Below are 19,802 nucleotides of genomic sequence, written 5' to 3' on the forward strand. Positions count from 1 at the left end.
CCAAGGCTGTCTGAAAGGCATTTAAACATTTTGGTCCAAAATGATATTAAATTTGGTGCAGGCCCAAAACATATGAGGCTGAACTTGATTGAAATGTTCGCAGGTTGGATCTTGCCCTGGAAAAGTTTTGGACAATTTTAAATGAGACAGATGAGCTTGATATATAATTTTAAGTTGAATAATTGTATGCTTTGTGCTTTGAGCGGCGCTAATAATAATAATTTAGTTCCTATTCCAAATAACAATAACGCACATAGTACTCATCTCTGCACCTCCGAAACATTAAATATGGCACTATTAAATGTCAGAGCTTTAACTAACAAAACGTTTTTTATCAACGATCTTATTAGTGATAAAAAAATAGATCTTATTGCACTAAATGAAACATGGCTGAATTCAGATGCCGCGTCAGTTTTAATCGAATCTGCGCCTCCGGATTACAGTTTTACTCATTCAAACCGCCAGGGAAAAAGGGGGGGCGGATTGGCTAACATTTACTCGAGCCGATTAAAATGTAAAGATGTCAGTTTTGGTAAGTTCAAGTCCTTTGAGTATCTCGCCGTTGTTATTCATGGAGATTCTCAAGTTCTAATACTATCCGTGTATAGACCTCCTAAATATAACGTCGTTTTTGGGGAATTCTCTGACTTAATGTCAATTTTAATTACTAATTATGACACACTCCTAATAGTTGGCGACTTTAATTTTCATATAGATAATCAGTGTGATCTAAAAGTAAAAGAATTTATGAACCTCCTGGATTCTTTTGATTTGAGACAACTCATAAATCAGCCTACACATAAAGCAGGTCATACATTAGACTTAGTGATTACTAAAGGACTGAAAGTTGATATAAAACAGATCATTGATATTGGTCTATCAGACCATTTTCTTCTACTTTTTAATATAGAAATAATGATAAAAAACACTCATGAGAAGCATATTGTTAAAAACGCTTCTTTGATTCGCAGCAGCTTTAAAACTTACAAACATTTTAAGCAATCAGTCCGTTTATAGTGCCAGCTATAATAGCGAGGACAATGTAAATAGTAAGGTGGAAAGATTTAATTCTAAAGTGAGAGCTGCTGTTGACATAGTTGCACCTGAAAAGACAGTGAAAAAATCTTCTAGCATTGTATACCATGGAAGACCCAAAGAGTGTCTGATTTAAAGAGAACATGCCGTAGAGCTGAGCGTCAATGGAGGAAGAGTAAACTTACTATCCACCACGAAATATTAAAAGTCAAAATAACAGAATACAATAACACTGTCCGTCTTGAGAGACGCTGCTATTTCTCTAATATTATAAATAACAATGCTAGTAATCCTAGAGTCTTATTTTCAACAATTGATCACCTACTAAACCCAGGTAGCTCAAAGGAATGCCTCCTAAGTGCTTCCAGTGAAACCTGTGAGGCTGTCGCTGTATTCTTCAATCAAAAATTAATGATATTAGAAATAACATAGTATATCTCCCCAACACTAAGGATCCCCTAAACCCCAACATCCTGTTATAAACAAATTAAACTCTTTCACTAGGATAGATTTACCTGATTTACAAAAATAATATCTCAATTAAAACCCTCCACCTCGTCCTTGACCCGATACCAACAAGGTTTTTCAAAGAAGTATCAGGCGTGCTAATTGATAATGTTCTTGACATAGTAAATTCGTCACTAGATACTGGGGTCTTCCCAGACTGTCTTAAGACTGCTGTAGTTAAACCCCTACTTAAGAAACATAATCTTGACCCTCAGCTCTTGAAAATTTTAGACCCATCTCTAACTGCCCTTCTTAAGTAAAGTTCTAGAGAAGGCAGTCATTATGCAGTTAAATGACCACCTAAATAAACATGCTATTCTTGATAAATTTCAGTCAGGTTTTAGAACAAATCACAGCACAGAAACTGCACTCGTTAAAGTAGTAAATGACTTGCGGGTAAATGCAGACAGAGGCCATTTATCTGTTCTCATCCTCTTAGATCTGAGTGCTGCATTTGACACCATTGATCACAACATTCTTAGAAATCGCCTTAGTCAATGGGTGGGCCTCTCTGGCAGTGTCTTAAATTGGTTTGAATCCTACCTGACAGGGAGAAAATATTTTGTTAGTTGTGGGAATTACAACTCAAGACACATGATATCCAATATGGTGTTCCACAAGGCTCTATCCTGGGTCCGCTGTTATTCTCAATCTACATGCTTCCGTTAGGTCAGATTATCTCAGGGCACAACGTGAGCTACCACAGCTATGCTGATGACACACAGCTGTACTTATCAATAGCACCTGATGACCCTGATTCTATTGATTCACTAACACAATGTCTGACTAGTATCTCAGAATGGATGAATAGTAATTTTCTCAAGTTAAATAAAGAGAAAACTGAAATTTTAGTGATCAGCAATAATGGATACAATGAGGCTATTAGAAATAAACTGGATACATTAGGATTAAAAGTCAAGACGGAGGTAAAAAGCTTAGGGGTGATTGTTGACTGTAATCTGAATTTTAAATCACATATTAATCAGATCATTAGGACAGCATTTTTTCACTTAAGAAACATAAGTAAAGTTAGACCTCTTTATCACTGAAAGATGCTGAGAAATTAGTTCACGCGCTTGTTTTCAGTCGACTAGATTACTGTAACGCACTCCTCTCAGGACTACCCAAAAAAGATATAAATCGTTTGCAACTAGTGCAGAATGCAGCTGCTAGAATCCTAACTAGGAAAAGAAAATCAGAACACATTTCTCCAGTTTTGATGTCACTACACTGGTTACCTGTGTCATTCAGAATTGACTTTAAAATTCTGCTTATGGTTTATAAAGCCTTAAATAATCTCGCCCCATCTTATATATCGGAATGTCTGACACCTTATATTCCAAATCGTAACCTCAGATCCTCAAATGAGTGTCTCCTTAGAATTCCAAGAACAAAACTTAAAAGAAGTGGTGAGGCGGCCTTCTGCTGTTATGCACCTAAAATCTGGAATAGCCTGCCAATAGGAATTCGCCAGGCTGATACAGTAGAGCACTTTAAAACACTGCTGAAAACACATTACTTTAACATGGCCTTTTATAACTTCATTTTAATCGTAATTTAACTTAATCCTGATACTCTGTATGTTCAATTCATCATAACAACTATTCATGGTGGCTCTAAAATCGGTACTGACCCCTACTCTCTTTTCTGTTTCTTTTTCCGGTTTCTTTGTGGTGGTGGCCTGCGCCACCTCCACCTACTCAAAGCTTCATGATGCTCCAACAATGATGGACGGATTAAAAGGAAGAAGTCTACGTGACCATCATCATCATCAAGCCCTTCCGTGAGAACCCTAAATCCAAAGAGGACTGTTTCATTTATGTTAGGTAGAATGCCCAGAGGGGACTGGGCGGTCTCATGGTCTGGAATCCCTACAGATTTTATTTTTCTCCAGCCGCCTGGAGTTTTTGTTTTTCTGTCCCCTGGCCATTGAACCTTACTCTTATTCGATGTTAATGTTGATTTATTTTTTTATAATTATGTCTTTCATTTTTCTATTCTTTAATATGTAAAGCACTTTGAGCTACTGTTTGTATGAAAATGTGCTATATAAATAAATGTTGTTGTTGTTGTTGTTATGGAGCACGAGTGAATTCTGTGTATTGCTGCCTTCCACTCCTTTCTGAGATGTTGAGTGAGAGATCCTTTTCCCAGTGTACTCTGAGATCTTTGAAAGGGAGGGACTGTAAAATGTTTTTATATATCTTGGAGATGGTGTCTGAGTCCTCAAGACTGATCCAATATTTTTTCCAGAACAGAGGTAGGTGGAAGGTGAGGGAAATTGGGCAGGTTTTGTTTAACAAAGTTTCTAATCTGAAGGTAGTAAAAGAAATGTGTTGCTAGAAAGTTAAATATAGAGTGTAATTGTTTGTAGGATGCAAAGATGTCTATATACAGATCTCTAAGTGATTTAATCCCGAATGTTTTCCAGACATTAAAAACTGCATACATTTGAGAGGGTGGAAAAAGGTGGTTCTTGTGCAGAGGTGCCAGAGATAAAAGCTTCACTATCTTAAAATACGTCTCACATTGGTTCCATATTCTGAGCAGCAGATTTAACAGGGATTCAGAAATACAACTTCACCAAACACCCACTTACATTACAAGGTTAAGTGCCTGAACTGCAGTCCGTACCGCACTTCAAATGATATCTAACCAGAACATACCAAATGGATATCAAAGTTCAAACAAAGAGCTACAATTTAATGAATGACAACTTTGATGGACAGAGTATCGCACCTATGAGCAGGAACAGGTTCTGTAACTGGAGGTGACTTTGATCCAATCACAAGGGATTATACTTTCCTCCAAAAACTACCTGAACTCATCTCTCCATGCTGTAGCTCTCTTGCACTCTCTTTGAAAGTTGAGAACCTCTGTTTCTGAAACCTAAAAGCTGGTGAGCCACTCTCTCTTTGAGGAGCTGACAGCTGATAATGTCTTCTCTTTGTGGACTTTAAAGCTGAGATCTACTCTACCAAGCCAATCACTGTGCCAGTGACTGAGCACAATCTGAGAAGACTGAGAAGCAACCATTACTTCAAGAAGGAACTTCAGCATCTAAACTCTTGTGCAAGAAAGAATGTTTTTCCGTATGAATTTACAAGGGACACAGCAGAGAGCTTAACAGCAACATAAGAAAAGAACAGCAAACCATGAACAAAGGACCACATTGCAAAGAGAAAGAGTGCACTCTAATGCATTAACAAATGTCCACTTGAACCTGGACAGACAGCAGTAACAACTTTACACAACATTGACATCTTCTTTAAAGACTTGGTATTGCAAAAGTGTTTATCTATGCCAAGATAAATTAGAACTCTAAATAACCAGTAAACAGCCAGTCTGCTCTGTTTTATATTTTCATATGTCTTGTCCATCTTGTGTCTTGACTTCTATGTCAATATGTATGTAATTAAAATGAGTGTGCTTCAATTACCTTGAAATAAGTCTAACAGCTGGAGACCATCTTCTACAACACAGAAAGGTAAGGTAAATAAAGTAGGTGTCTTGCCAAATTATTTAATTAACCGAAGAAGGCAAAACCGATAAATAATTAAGCAAAGGTAAATTCTCTCCTATTTCCTACTTTTATTTTGCCATCCCTGACAATGGGCAAGTTAAAAATCCTTTCTTTTTTCTACATTTTTATTGGCATCCTTGGGTGGGGAAGGCAAAATAAAATTTCTTCATTTTCCTAAATTTACTAATACCAGGCTTTTTTTTTGTCATGACAGCGTACTGTTAATCAAGCAGGATTCTTAGTAATGTCTATGAGATGTCAAAGGATTCTAGCTGCTCATCAATATGACTAAGAAAGTTACTACACAACACAACCATGAACTGAAAAAAGCTGTTTTGAGTGTATTGATGGATGGCATGCTGCAAAAATAATAATTATATGTTTATTCTACACTATGTAATCTATTGAACTGCAGTGCATTTATAAAACACTAGCAGAATACCCGCGCTTCCCAGCGGAGAAGTAGTGTGTTAAAGAAGTTATGAAAAAGAAAAGGAAATATTTGAATAATAATGTAAGATGATTGTTAATGTAATTGTTTTGTCATTGATACGAGTGTTGTTGTCATATCTATCTATCTATATATATATATATATATATATATATATATATATATATATATATATATATATATATATATATATATATATATATATATATATATACTAGTTAAAATACCCGCTTTGCAGCGGAGAAGTAGTGTGTTAAAGAAGTAATGAAAAGAAAAGAAACATTTTGAAAATAACGTAACATGATTGTCAATGTAATTGTTTTGTCGCTGTTGTGAGTGATGAGTGTTGCTGTCATATATATATATATATATATATATATATATATATATACATACACACACAGACACATATATATATACATATATATACACATATACATATCTACATATATACTGTATATACACATATATATATACAAATCTACATATATATCCACATATATATATATTAGGGGTGGGACTCGATTAAAAAAATTAATCCAATTAATTAGAGGCTGTGTAATAATTAATCTTGATTTATCATATGTAATCGCACACGTAAATTTGCCCCAAATCGCAAATGTTTTTTTTTTAATTTAAAAGGGTTTTAGTGGGCAACAGAATCAAATAATAGACATGGACATGAATATTGTAAACTCAAGCTCTTTTAAATTCCGAAAAAAAAAATGCTTTTAAACTGCATTTGAATTTAAAACAGAAACAAAAATATCATCCCTGGTTAAAATGGGGCAGACTTAAAAATAAAGTGGTAGTTTAAGTACATTTTCAGAATGGTATTGTCTTTAAATAATAATAACCAAAATTTCAACATAAAGTGCAGTTTTTCAGAAACATAAAAGGTAATTTGACCAACTTAATCTTTAAACTCTGAGTAACCTTAGCCAAAATTATTTTGTACATTAGGCTAAAACAGTGTGATCATTGAACATTTTGTATTTAGATGTAATTAGAATTACTAACGGTCACGGAAGTCCAATGATCCCCAGTAAGAGCCGCAAAGTCCGCTTTCTGTAATGCATCTAATTTTGCTTGCTTTTCAGTGTGCACAAAACCATGCTTTTATCAAGGCTTCGCTCGGGTAGTTTTTTGAAATGAAATTTTCCTCCGATCAGTCATAGGAACGCGCTTTATTCCGACTCTAACATTTTTGAAGCTGTGATGTGTGCATCAGTGTAATCGATGTACCAGGAAATCATGCATTGATAAAAGTTCCCCTTTGCTTGGAATTGAAAGTGTGATTAAATGCGTTATTTTTTGTTATGGAGTACATGCATCGAAGCTTCTCAGCTGTGCTTGTGCTAAGAAAAGGAAAGATTTTAAAAATAACGTAACATGATTCTGCGTTAACCGCATATTTTTTCATATGTCCCAAACCAAGGAGATGCGAGGTTAAAATGAATCGGGAAGCGCGCATACATACTCAGTACATCTGTCTGCGCTAGAGGCGAAGCCTCTACAATTGCGCCACAGCGTGTGGCTTGTCTATTTGAGAGTATGTAGATCGGGGTATATATATTCGCAGCGGAGAAGTAGTGTGTTAAAGAAGTTATGAAAAAGAAAAGGGAACATTTTAAAAATAACGTAACATGATTGTCAACATACAGTAATTGTTTTGTGAGTGTTATTGAGTGTTGCTGTCATCAAGGATTTGATTATCATTATTTCTTTCAATCAGGGTCATATTTGTACAATGTGTTGTGTTCAAGTTACATTCCGTGTTTGTCAATCGTTGTAAAGATAAGAGGTTTCATTCATCGATTCGTTTCTTACTGCATCAATAAACAGCTCGTCTTCCTCTTTATTTGAGATGTGACACACTGCATGCACGGGTTTTTTTTTTACACTGTCTTCCTTTAGTGGGACATTCACTTTTTCCACCGTGTGCTTTGTTTCCACAGTAGCTGAATATGCTTGTATGTATCAGACGCTTCATATTTTTTTGCTGCCTTCTCAATTGTGTAATTCAGTTTTTGTTCAGCACTCTTTGGAACTGTAGCTTTTTGTCTGTGCGCTGCGTCAGTTCACGTGAGCCGCTTGGTGTTCTTGCATCGAAGGTTCCCAGCTGTGCTGGTGCCATCTCGTGTGATGTCCACGGCTGTATTTAATGTTAGCTAAGACCCGGCACTTAAAAGTTTCTCTCGCAGTTTCGCTGAGTTTGTGCCAAACACCACCCTGACCATCTCATCTTCCTCTGCATAAGCACAGTCCTTCACCCGTGAATATTTAGCGGCAGTGTTTCTATTGGATTGCCGCTAATGGACAGCCTTATATGGGCAGGCACTAAATTACAAACACCAGCGGCAGCCTGTCTATGAACTTAATTTAAACTTTAAGTTTACACCGTGCTTTGTTTCCGAAGTAGCAGCACTCATGAATATGGTTGTATACGTCAGTCGCTCGCTTCTTATTGTTTCGCTGCCTTCTCAATTATATAATGCATGTTTTCTTCAGCGCTTTTTTGAGCTCTTCCTGGTTTTCTACGTACTGCGTTGATAGTCAGTTCACGTGATTACGTGGGAAGCGTGATGACGTCACACGAAACTCCGCCCCCACAGCCATCCAGCTCAACTCCATTACAGTATATGGAGAAAAATAGCTTCCAGTTATGACCATTACGCGTAGAATTTCGAAATGAAACCTGCCCAACTTTTGTAAGTAAGCTGTAAGGAATGAGCCTGCCAAATTTCAGCCTTCTACCTACACGGGAACTTGGAGAATTACTGATGAGTGAGTGAGTGAGTGAGTGAGGGCTTTGCCTTTTATTAGTATAGATAACAATATTTTAGTGTTTTTAAAGGTGCAATGCAAGCAGCTTTCTAGTTGAATATTGTTTATGAAATTAAACATTAAAGCACTTGTCTTGAGAGACTGTTTAATCGTTGACTTCCTTTAGCCATGTAAATGCTAAACAATTAACATTCTGTATTTTACAGAGTATTACAAGATAGTAAAGGCAGCACCAACTGAAACACTAGTGACAATAATGCTGCATACACTCATGTGATACAATAAGTTCACTTCATGAAATGTTTCTTCCTTACTAACGTGTAAATATCAGAATTTGACTGTCACTTACTTTAAACAGTATCTATAAACAAAGGTGATGTAACAAACATCATGCCACATTTATCTTTTGCAGTCCATTATCCACCTTGATAAAAGAACTAAGCGTGTCTGTGCAGTTGCTATGACTGTGTCATTTCAAAAGATGGTGCATCACAAATATTAACATTGCTTTTACAAATCCCATGCCAAATGGTATGTAACAGACACATAACTGCATTGTGCAGTGCAAATGTTAATGCCAAGGTCAACGTTGATTACTTAGATATCAACCCGGGTAGCACAGCTAGTATAATTTAAATAAACAAATGCAAATTTTGTATGTGGAAAAAGTAGGTCCACCCCTACATTTATCACCACCTCCAATACCTAAAATTAAAATTAGATGCATCAGATCAGGTGCTAATGATTAGGGCATCTTTAGAGAGGATCTTGGAGAAACCAATCATATTTAAACCTCAGACTTTTAGTTTGTTTGCTCTTTGTTGCTGATGCCTAAGTTGAAGGAATCCTCTAAGGCCTTCAGAAAGAGCATTATAAATGCCTAGGAGTTTAGGAAGGGATTGAAAACAAGATTTCCAAACAAATGGAAGTCCACTATTCCACTGTCTGGAAAATCATCTACAAGTGGAGAAGATTTCATACAACTGACAACTTTTCCAGGCCAGGCCAGACCAGCCCTAGCAAATTCAGCCCAAGATCACAACACAAAATGCTGAAAGAAGTTTCTAAGAACCCCAGAATCTGAGCACATGACCCACAGGTAACTCTTACCACTGTTCATGTCAAAATGCATAAGTCTACCATTAGAAACAGGATGTACAAATTAGATTTACATGAGGATTGGTGCAAGGAGGAAATATCTGCTGTCCAGAAAAAAACATCAGGGCAAAACTAAAATGTACCCTTATGCACCTAGGTATAGACTAGGACATCTGCAACAATATGCTCTGGCCACAGTACCAGAAGACAAGTTTGGTGAAAATCAAAGGCAACATTTGACAAGAAGCACCTGATACCAACTGTAAAACATGGTGGTAGAAATATAATAGTTTGGGGATACTTTGCTACATCAGGGCCTAGGCAGCTCACTATTATAGAATCCAATATGAATTACCCATTGTATCAAAAGGATACTTCAGGATAATGTAAGACCATCTGTCAGAAGACTGAAGCATTACCAAAACTGGACACTGCAACATGACACAATTACTTTAAACATACCAGTAATAACACTAAGCAATGTCAGAAAAGAAAAAAATGGATGGCCAAGTCAAAGTCTGAATCTAAATTCCTTTGAGATGCTTTAGGGTGATTTGAAAAAGGCTGTAAACACCTCACACCCTTCAAACATCGCATAGCTGAAGGAATTTTGCATGGAGGAGTAGGAAAAACTTTCTCCCAGTCAATGGCAGAGACATGTAGACTGTTAATGGAAATGCCTACTTCACGTTGTTTCTGCCAAAAGGGTCAATACAAACTACAGTGGCATGCAAAAGTATTCTATCCCCTTGAAAGTCATCATTATTCCCTGCATGGCAAAAGATTTGTACACATATTTATCCATTTAGTCCATTATTTTCAATGTGAACCTGCTATGCAGTAACAATACATTTCCAAATTCAAAATAAAACATTTTTGCAGATATTTAACAGTAAAAAAAACCCTTAAAGTTAGTGTTTGCTTAAGTATTCAAGGCCTACACTTTAATACTTTGTTGGGAACTCTTTTGCTGCAATAACAGCCTTAATTCTTTTGGTGTAAGTAAATCCCAGTTTTGCACATTGTTCAGGACTGATTCTTTCCCATTCTTCTTGAAACAATTTAGTGAGGTCCTCTAGGTTATGAGATGGCACCACTAGACAGCAGTTTTTAAGTAGTGCCTCAGATTCTCAATAGGGTTAAGATCAAGGCTTTGACTTGGCTATTCCAAAACATTCACCTGTTTTTTTTTCCAAAGGCAGTTATTGTTACACCACATGCACCTCTTTGAAATTTGGCCAAAAAGTTCTATTTTGGCCTCTTCTGATCATAAAATCTTCTTCCATATTTAAGTGGGTCTTTCTCAGGTTTTGCAGCAAATTTCAGGTGTGCCTTTATGTCGACCTTCTTAAGGAATGGCTTATTTCTTGCTACCATCCCACAGAGACCCGTGCAACTTTACTTTATTCAGCCAAAGAACATCACAGACTTCTGGGAGTGATGGCGGGATTTTTAGTAGCCTCTTTCACCAGTCGACATCTTGCTCTGCTGTTTAGTTTTGTTAGACTGCCTGTTCTAGTAAGAGTCAGAGCGCTGTGATGAACTTTCCACTTTCTGACAGGACATTCAAACTCTTCAATTTTTTTCTGTAGCCATGTCTTGTGCATTTCAATGATTATTGTTTCTCATATCAGCAAAATGCTCATTTGTCTTTCACTTTTGCAGTGATTGTCCACCAAGGACTATGGCCCTTACAAAGGGTGCTTTTTATATCCAGAGGGTATAAAGTAGTAGTATATTATGTTTAATTATGACTGTGTCATTTGTGATTAATTTGTTATATGTGGAAACCTGGATCTTCCAAATCACAGAGGTTTAAATACTTATGCAAACACTAACTTTTGAGTTTTTCTTTTTCAGATAAATATCAAGAGAAAATGATTTATTTTGACATTGAAAATGTATTGCTACAACATAAGAGTTCACAGGAAAAAAATTTAATGGATAAATGTGTACAAATCTTCTGTCATGAATAAAATTATAACTTTCAAGAGGACTGAACACTTTTGCACACCATTGTAATACAGACAATGGTGTACTTAATTTTTCCATAGACAGAAATAGCATGTCTGTTTATTTCTCATTGAATAAATTAATGCAGTCACATTATCATAGTCTTTTTTCAATTACATCACCTTTACATAAATAAACTACTTAATTGAAATCAAATGCTGATATGTTCACACACACACACAAAAAAAAAAAAAAAACATTTCATGGGGTGTGCTTACTTTTTCATATGGCTATATTTTGTTTGGATCCCAAGCAGTAATCTTAATTCCAGATTCTCTTGTACTTGTGTGAGGACTGAAAAACCTGCCATCTGAGTTAATGGCTTAATTCAATAAAACCACCAATGGCTAACCTCTGCCTTGATGTATTTTACTGTATCACTAATATGGCACTGATTCCCATGGATCAAATTACACAGTTTAACAACTCATTCACCATCCTGCACAAGCATGCACAAAAATATATCTTTGCTTCTTCAACCCCATTTCTACCATTTTAGACACTTTAGATCTCATATTATTTAAAGGAAGTGTTTTCATCACCTGTGGAATTGATGTGAAAATTGGCACAAAGGAATAGACTTTTCTTCCACTTCTAGTGCTGGCACAACAGTGAGGCAGTAGATTAACTGTTTCAATATTTTCCTTTTTAATCACTTTGTTGACTTTCTTTGGAATTCAAACTCTGACGTGAGCTACAACAGTGACATTTACTGTAGCTTCATGTATTGTACATTGTATCACAATGGTAGACTGCGATCTATGAACTGACCAACTGCATGTGCCTAAATGTACCTTTATGCCAAAAGTGATTTTTGACTTCCAAAATTCTAATGGGAAAGCTCCAGGTCATGAGAGAGGTCTGTGGTGGATAAGGGACGTGCAGGTCTCTTTTACCGAATAGTGCAGCTCAGAATCAAAAGAACAGAAAAAAGGTTAAGGCCATGGAGCACTCAATGGGGTAATGGGCCGATTAATAATTCACGTGCACAAAAGAGTTAAGAGTAGCCATACCTGATTAGCAGCTCAAAGGATCGTTTAAGGAAGATCTACAATTGTTTACATTTAAAATGTCCGAGTAGGTCAGTGAAGAGAAAAGAAAGTGGGGCAAGGAAGAATCAGCAGGATAAATCTAGTGTGGGATTGAGTGGGAACCACTTAAGAAAAGCCCAGTGCTAGAGTGAGCAAAGAGTGTCATTCCAGGGAAGACCAACCCTGCTGAGTGAGTGGGAGCAGGGTGTTTACAGAACTTTCTACAAGCTACCGAAAAAGGTAGCAGGAAGAGGGGGACAAAAATTAAAAAACCAAGCAGGTAGTGATGGAGGAAGCTACCACAGAGTGGCAAAGTGGACCATGTTCACAGATGTCTCTGACCTGTTGACTATGCCTTGAGAGAAGAGTTGTCACAAGACAGAAACAATTCCTGGAAATGGTGTCAATTAATCACAGGCTAAATACATATACTCTCCAAATATTCAAAAAGAGAATGAAATACTAAAATGTTTAGGGACAGTTAATGGCACCTTTTAAACTGTGTTCATATTAATAAAATCTACATTAAACACCACATTTCTCCTTGGATAAATTCATGAAATGTAAATGGAATCTACCTGCTATTTTTATTGTGAAATTGCTTAGGAACACAAATGCAATGTATACAGGCAAGCTGTTAAGATGTTTTAATTTTGGATTTAGGAACTTGCTATTCCAGGAGCCTCATATATAACAATGTGCGTAGAATTTACACTAAAACATGGCGTACGGGCAAAAGTCGAAATATGCGTACAAACAAAAAAATCCAGATGCACAAAGCCATGTGTAAGCCAACTTCCACACACTTCTGCTACATAAATCCCGATCAGTGTGAAATGTAACTCTCGTGCACACGCCTGTCACCCCTCCCAGAGTCCTCACAGAATTATGCCACTTGGAATATGCAAATCAATATAAATGTTCCCTTAAATTCAGCATTCTGTGAAAAGACAATGGCAAAAGCACAGCAAAAAAGAAGAATTTCAGCAAATTCCAAATGGAGGCAATGAAAAACGTACTATTTGTTGGTTTAAACAGTGGTATAAACAACAAAAAGAAGTTGATTGAAAATTCAAGTTCAGAAAAAAAAAAGAAAAAAAAGTGGTCCAATATGAAAGTTGCCGTGAAAAGGTAAGTCGTAGCCCACCATCTGAGTGTCATATGGAAGATTATTAGGGTACAGAGAAAAAAAATAAAAAATAGGGTCACAGTGGGGAAAAAAAAAAAAAAGCTTGAAATGTCAACTTTAATCTCAAAATTTCCACTTTAATCACGTAGTTTATTTTGTCATTAAAGTAGAATGTCATAAACTTCATCTTAGAATCGTTTAATTTACTGGAGTTTCTCAAATCCCATCGTAAGTAGCACATTAAATGCTTTGTATTTTATGTGTTCTTCTATGTTCTCTGTGTGTGAATCACTACTTACTTCTTAAATGGGCTTTCTCTTACGCCGACAGGACACAGAATACATTATATTTATGATATTACAGCTCTCTTAACAATTTAAATACTAAGATGTATATTTGATATCATGTTCATGATGATAGGAATTAAAACATGTATTAAACAAGGGGGCACATTGTTCCTGCCTCCCGCAAGATTCTTGCTGCGCCATGCGCGACCCTTGATGAAATAATTTATTGCAACAGTACTGTTTCTTTCAAATGTACTAACACCCAATTTCTGTCCTTTTCTTTCTACAAGTAACCAATCGCCACACAATCAGCTCTGTAATAAATGTCAAGCCATCTGTAAGCTTAGAATGCAGATTCTTCAAAACTTTTAAGGAACATTGAAATATCTTCATAGTACATGGTTAATTATTCCATCCATCTATCCATCCAGGGTCGTACAAGTCCCAGCAAGCATACAGTGCGAGGCAGGAACAATCCTTGAACAGGGCATCAAGCTCGTTGCTACTGCTGTTATCTATATAATTTATCTGTATAATGTAATATGCATAATCTATTGCATTTCATCTTAAAAATTATATCAAGAGCTCCAAGAAGATATCGCCTGGAAATTTAAATCAACTTAGAAACCCGTCGTCATCATCTGTAAACATGCGGTTCCCTTCAATTGAATTGAATTCCTTTATTGTCATTGTATGTTTAAATGAGCTGCAATATGTAAATCCTCTACCATAAACTTATTTTCCTATAAAATGATAATAAATAATATGATAAAAAAACAATGAAAATTATACAATATGAAAGCTTAAGTACAATATACATGTACATATAGTGCAGATATCACAACTGTAGTGCAAGTTTACAGTGAGAGGATTGTAATTCTAAGTGCAAACAGTTCTACTGAGAGCACTTGATGGACTGATTGAGTGTGTTTATAGCTCTTGGGATGAAACTGTTTTTGAACCTTGAGGTTCATGCAGGAAAGGTTCTTAAGCGTTTGCCAGAAAGGAGAAGCTAAAATAGACTGTGCGCATGGCTGAAGCAGTGTGTGCTAGATACTGTATTCCGATAATTCTCTTTCTGATCAGCTGCTGTAGAGCTGTGATTCCATACTCAGATACAGTGGGGTAAAATTCTCCAAGTGTTGCAGTGAGAGTAATAATGCTAAAGCAGCTATGGTATTTGGAATGGCTTGGCCATTTCGTGGACCACCATATTGTTATAGGTTGATTACAATCAGATGCCTTAAATTTATAAACGATATGCTAGTAATTTCAGTGTATTTGATAAAGCCACATCGGGCATGTGAATCTAAAAAAGAAAGGGAAACCACACAGGTACAGCAGCACTGCTTTGACACTGGGTGCCGGCAGTTTGCAAATCCGAGTCGAAAACGTGCATAGGCAAGGGACCGAGTGACACTGGGTGCTGGCAGTTTGCAAATCCGAGCCGAAAACGTGCATACGCAAGGGATTGAGCTGGCATGTGAATGTGCATGGCTTTACACCAAGTTTAATTTATATACATCGCGATGTGAGCGTAGAAACGTGCATACGTAACACTTTTGTGCATATGCATCATTTATAAATGAGGCCCCAGGTGTTTAGCACTTTTTATGTTACATGTTGGTCACCTGAATTTTAACAAAACTGATCTGGGCTTGAGATAATTGATAAAAGCAGATATCCCACCACTAACCTGTTTGTTCCTGCATATATGGCAAAAATAATAAAAATGTACAGTCAAGTTGAGAACAGCTCACATTTGTTAGCAATTAAAAAATGAAACATGATTCTTTGGGCATATACCGTATGTTCCCTGACAGGTCTACCAGACACAGGACTACGTGGGAAACACTACGTGGCCACACTTGAAACAGCTTGTATGGATAACATCTCCTGCTTGCCATGGCAATTACACAGAAATACCAGGAAAATATAGCTGGGGTTGTGCAATCTAGTCTTCCCAGCCTGGCACCTTGCCACTTTGATTCTTAGCAGACAAGCGAGTATTTTAGTTATAGTAAATAAATAACATAGCAACACTGTAGAAAAAGGACAATAAGACTCTGAGCTACAAAGTGAGCATGAAGACACATCCATCACTTTATTAAGTGTTGCCAACAGTATTAATAATTTGGCAAAGCAGATTAATACAGTAACATCTTCAAATTACAAATATGCAGTTACTCAATTAAAAAAGTGATATCAAACCCGGTGGTGTTCTTATTAAGAGACACATTCAAACAATCCATCAACAAGAAAAATAAATTCATAACTAGATAACTGAATATTCAGTGTTCTTCTTTGTAAACAAACAAATATTGAGGATTTAATTGTTTTCACTTGGTCTCATTCTATGCTATTTTATATTTGTGTTGCACAGAATCTTTATTAAATGCATTATATTAGCTGCAGCAGTATTACTCACAATTCCCACTTATAAAATGAAATGCATAAGATGCTAACAGATAAAAGCAGTGTGTATAAGAGGAAAATTGATAATAAACAAGGCAACCTGCTATTCAAAGCATCTCAGTTGCTCCTCCAGTAACCCCATCAGATCAAATAATGGAATACAGTGATAACAAACAATTTCAAAGTTAACATTTAATGAACTAATTTAACTGTAAGCAAGATTAGAAATTAATAGCACTTTCTCCTATTGCTGTCAACAGAAAACTAGACTTTACTTGTTTGCATGATGTTCTGAAAACCGATGTCATGAAACCTGCTCTACCATTCTATTTCACGTAAACATCTTTATTGCTCAAATAAATTCACTCATACAGCCCTTAGGAAACTTAATGAACTTAAAAGGGTTGAGCCACAAAAAAGTGGAAGGAAAATAAATAATCCTAACCATTTTTTCTTAAACCCTTGCTTGGAAAAACAAGAAGTAACAGTCATAATAATCTGCGTCGAAAATCTATGCAGATACTAGAAATTGCACTGCTCCCCAAAAATGTCCAAATCATGACAATTATTTTTGGACCAAAAATATCACAACATGAGATTTGGTACACACCCACCCAACACACTGTACGAATTCCCTGGAGGAGCAAATAGCAGTCAGCTAGTCAGAGCTAAGCCAGATTGAAGCAGCATATCTTTGGCACTCTATCAGTGAGCTGCTGCCTGCTTGGCACGCACCGTATGGCACTTCAAACACAGAATGCGATTATCCAAGGGGTAACAGCCATCCTGGTCAGCTTCCACGGATAAAAGGCGAGAACAGTCCTAACCAAAAAGATAAGAAGACAACACTGTGGAATGGCATCATAAAAAAAGAAAAATGAGGAATAGCATAAAGAGAAGTATAAGAAGAGACCTACTTCACAGCGATAACACTTGAGATGGAAGTTCCTTTCTAGGGCAACAACACGCACAGTCTCCTCCTTGTCAGATTCAGGCATAATGGGCTCTCCACATGAACAACAACGAGGCGAGAAGCGCCTGTGATAGACAGAACATAGAAAAATCAGACCAATCTTTTGGACTAATGCAGCACTCCATGAATTTACTGTAGCTTCTTTCTTCTTTGACCCCATCTTTTGCATTTCTTATAATTCCTGAAAAATTCCCCATACAATTTAAGAACAGACATTATTAATAAACCACTTTAGATATGAATGTTAAACTATTCAGTAATCTACAAAGACTAATAAACCCCACTAAACATATTTCCCATCCTATGATAATTATTATTGCTACAACTAATTTAATCTGCAACTTGCATGTCTCACCTGTGATAATCATTCACACAGTATGGCTGATTTTTGTCATCTGTGATGAATGGCGTCCCTTCCAGAGGACAGTGACACTGCACACAAGTGAAGCAAGCTGGGTGATACACACCACCTGTGGCCCGCAGCATACGGTCTGAGATAGCCTTCTTACAAACAGAGCATTTCTCCAAGGTGTTCTGGGAATGCAAGCACAAACAACAGTCAAAACAAATTTATGGAGATTCTAAGACCAAATCTGCTGTGACTCAGCCATGGCTGTTAAACACAGGTCATTTGCTGAGTCAAGTGAACCGTGAAACATGCTTGCATGTGCATCATTACAAATGTTGACCCTTTTAATCATTTTAGAATTTTAATACATGACTGATGATTCAGAGCTGATTTCATAGAAGCATGTCGCATGGAGCAAACCAGCACATTCATTTCCTGAGTGCTTTTAATAATTACTGTTAGCATCTAGGAACTTTACATTCCATTATGAGGTATACAGGTACACTGCACTTCAGTCACTAAAATTAGAAAAACGGGGCTTATTTTAAAACCTGAAAATAGTGTACTTCCCAGATGTCCTCTAGACTAACCAAGATAATATGAATATTTTGAAGCATAAATTAGAAAAATTCACGTTATGTAAATTATAACATCCAATGCAATGCATACACCTGTCCTTAATGCTCTGTCTCTTAAGAATGCCATGCTGCTTTTTAAACCCTCAATTTATACAGGGCGAGTCAAAATTATGTTAACATTTGAATGGTGGAAATAATTCATTCACAAAACATACTTCACATGAGCAGGATGATTTACAGGAATATCTCAACGTGTTCACCATCATGTTTAACACATGTACCATATGTGGCGCATAAATTGTCCACAAAACTGTATATAAGTATATACATAGCAGTACCATTAGTGTTAACATAATTTTGACTCACCCTGTATTATTGGCTGATCTGTTAACATGTCTGTACAATATCCAAAACTACTTATGGATTTTGCATATATTGAGAGTGTGCTGTGACTAGGAGCGTTCCCTAATACAGTTCTTTGCTTGTTCTTTAGATGACTGAGTGAGCCTGCATCTTGAGTGAATGTCCCAGCACACACATGGCACAAATAAACGGGTTCAAATTCTGCCTTGGTCACCGTCCGTCTGCAGTCTACACAGTCTTTCTTTTGTCTGTGTTTGTTTTGTTTCCCTAGTACTCTATTTGACTATGTCTGTGTTTTCAAAGGTAGCTAGAAAGCATATGCAGATAGTAAAGTTCCATGGTGTAAAATTGTCATTGTTTCCTTATTATAATGGATACTGGAGTTGTACCTCCTATTAATAAACCTGCAAAAAAATATACCTGCTCCTAAAACACAAGACAAAAGGCTCCAAAGCATGGTAAGAAAATAAAAAAAAAATCACAGCTGAGACTGTAAAAACTATACAGTATAAATTAAAAATACTAAAAATACAAATATCAATGAAAAACACAAGTTCAAGGAAAAAAATGAATAAAACAGTAATTTATGTACATTGTGGTCCAGGTTTATTTAGGGCTGATACCAATCACTGATTTCACATTACTAGAACTGCCAGAATCTAATAATGATTCAGATTTTTCGTCTTTATGCTTTTAAAAAAAATCCTTACACTACGCTCCTAAATAACCAGAGGTGTAGAAGCTTTATGTTCTATGTTAAAGTGGTATTTTCACAATAAAACTATAAACCACAGTTTTACCTATTCATTTATTAATAAAATGAAATTTGTAGGCTCAAACTTTAGTGACCACAATAAACATGAAAAAAAAAAAGAAAATCTCCTTAAAATCCATACTTTCTTTTAACTAATAATCTATGTGTACAGCATACTTATCCAGAATACATACAGCATAAAAAATGCTTGTCAGAATTACAAATCACAATAAACTGTTCATAGAATGTTCATCAAGAAGATGTAATGCTAACAAGCTTACCACATAACAATCTTCACACTGTGGTTGACCCTCCACCTCATAGAACTGGAAACCCTGCAGCTGTCTTCGACAGGAGATGCAAGTAAAGCACTCCGTATGAAACAGCTTATCCATGGCACGAACAGCAGGCTGCGTGCGAGACAATGGTTGGGCACACATTCCACAAGAATCTGGAGATGAGATGTAAAATAGCAGGTAGCCGATTACGTAGGCATCATATTTAATCAC

At 36.4% G+C, this 19,802-nt stretch overlaps 1 protein-coding gene across 3 annotated transcripts in view; it reads right to left on the reverse strand.

The window, feature by feature from the left end:
* Window positions 1-15,933: 15,933 nt before the first annotated feature.
* The window catches only part of zyx (zyxin), a 39,784-nt gene continuing 35,915 nt past the window's right edge, over window positions 15,934-19,802 (reverse strand). For all 3 annotated transcript variants that reach the window (XM_039763721.1, XM_039763722.1, XM_039763723.1), the window contains exons 7-10: window positions 19,575-19,744; window positions 17,605-17,783; window positions 17,194-17,314; window positions 15,934-17,098 (exon numbers count right to left, since the gene is read on the reverse strand). In XM_039763721.1, the coding sequence (XP_039619655.1) occupies window positions 16,982-17,098; window positions 17,194-17,314; window positions 17,605-17,783; window positions 19,575-19,744 (587 nt within the window). In that variant the 3' untranslated portion in view covers window positions 15,934-16,981. The remainder of the gene's footprint in view (window positions 17,099-17,193; window positions 17,315-17,604; window positions 17,784-19,574; window positions 19,745-19,802) is intronic.

This window comes from Polypterus senegalus, chromosome 9, assembly GCF_016835505.1.
Source record: "Polypterus senegalus isolate Bchr_013 chromosome 9, ASM1683550v1, whole genome shotgun sequence".
In the NCBI taxonomy this organism is placed as follows: Eukaryota; Metazoa; Chordata; class Cladistia; order Polypteriformes; family Polypteridae; genus Polypterus; species Polypterus senegalus.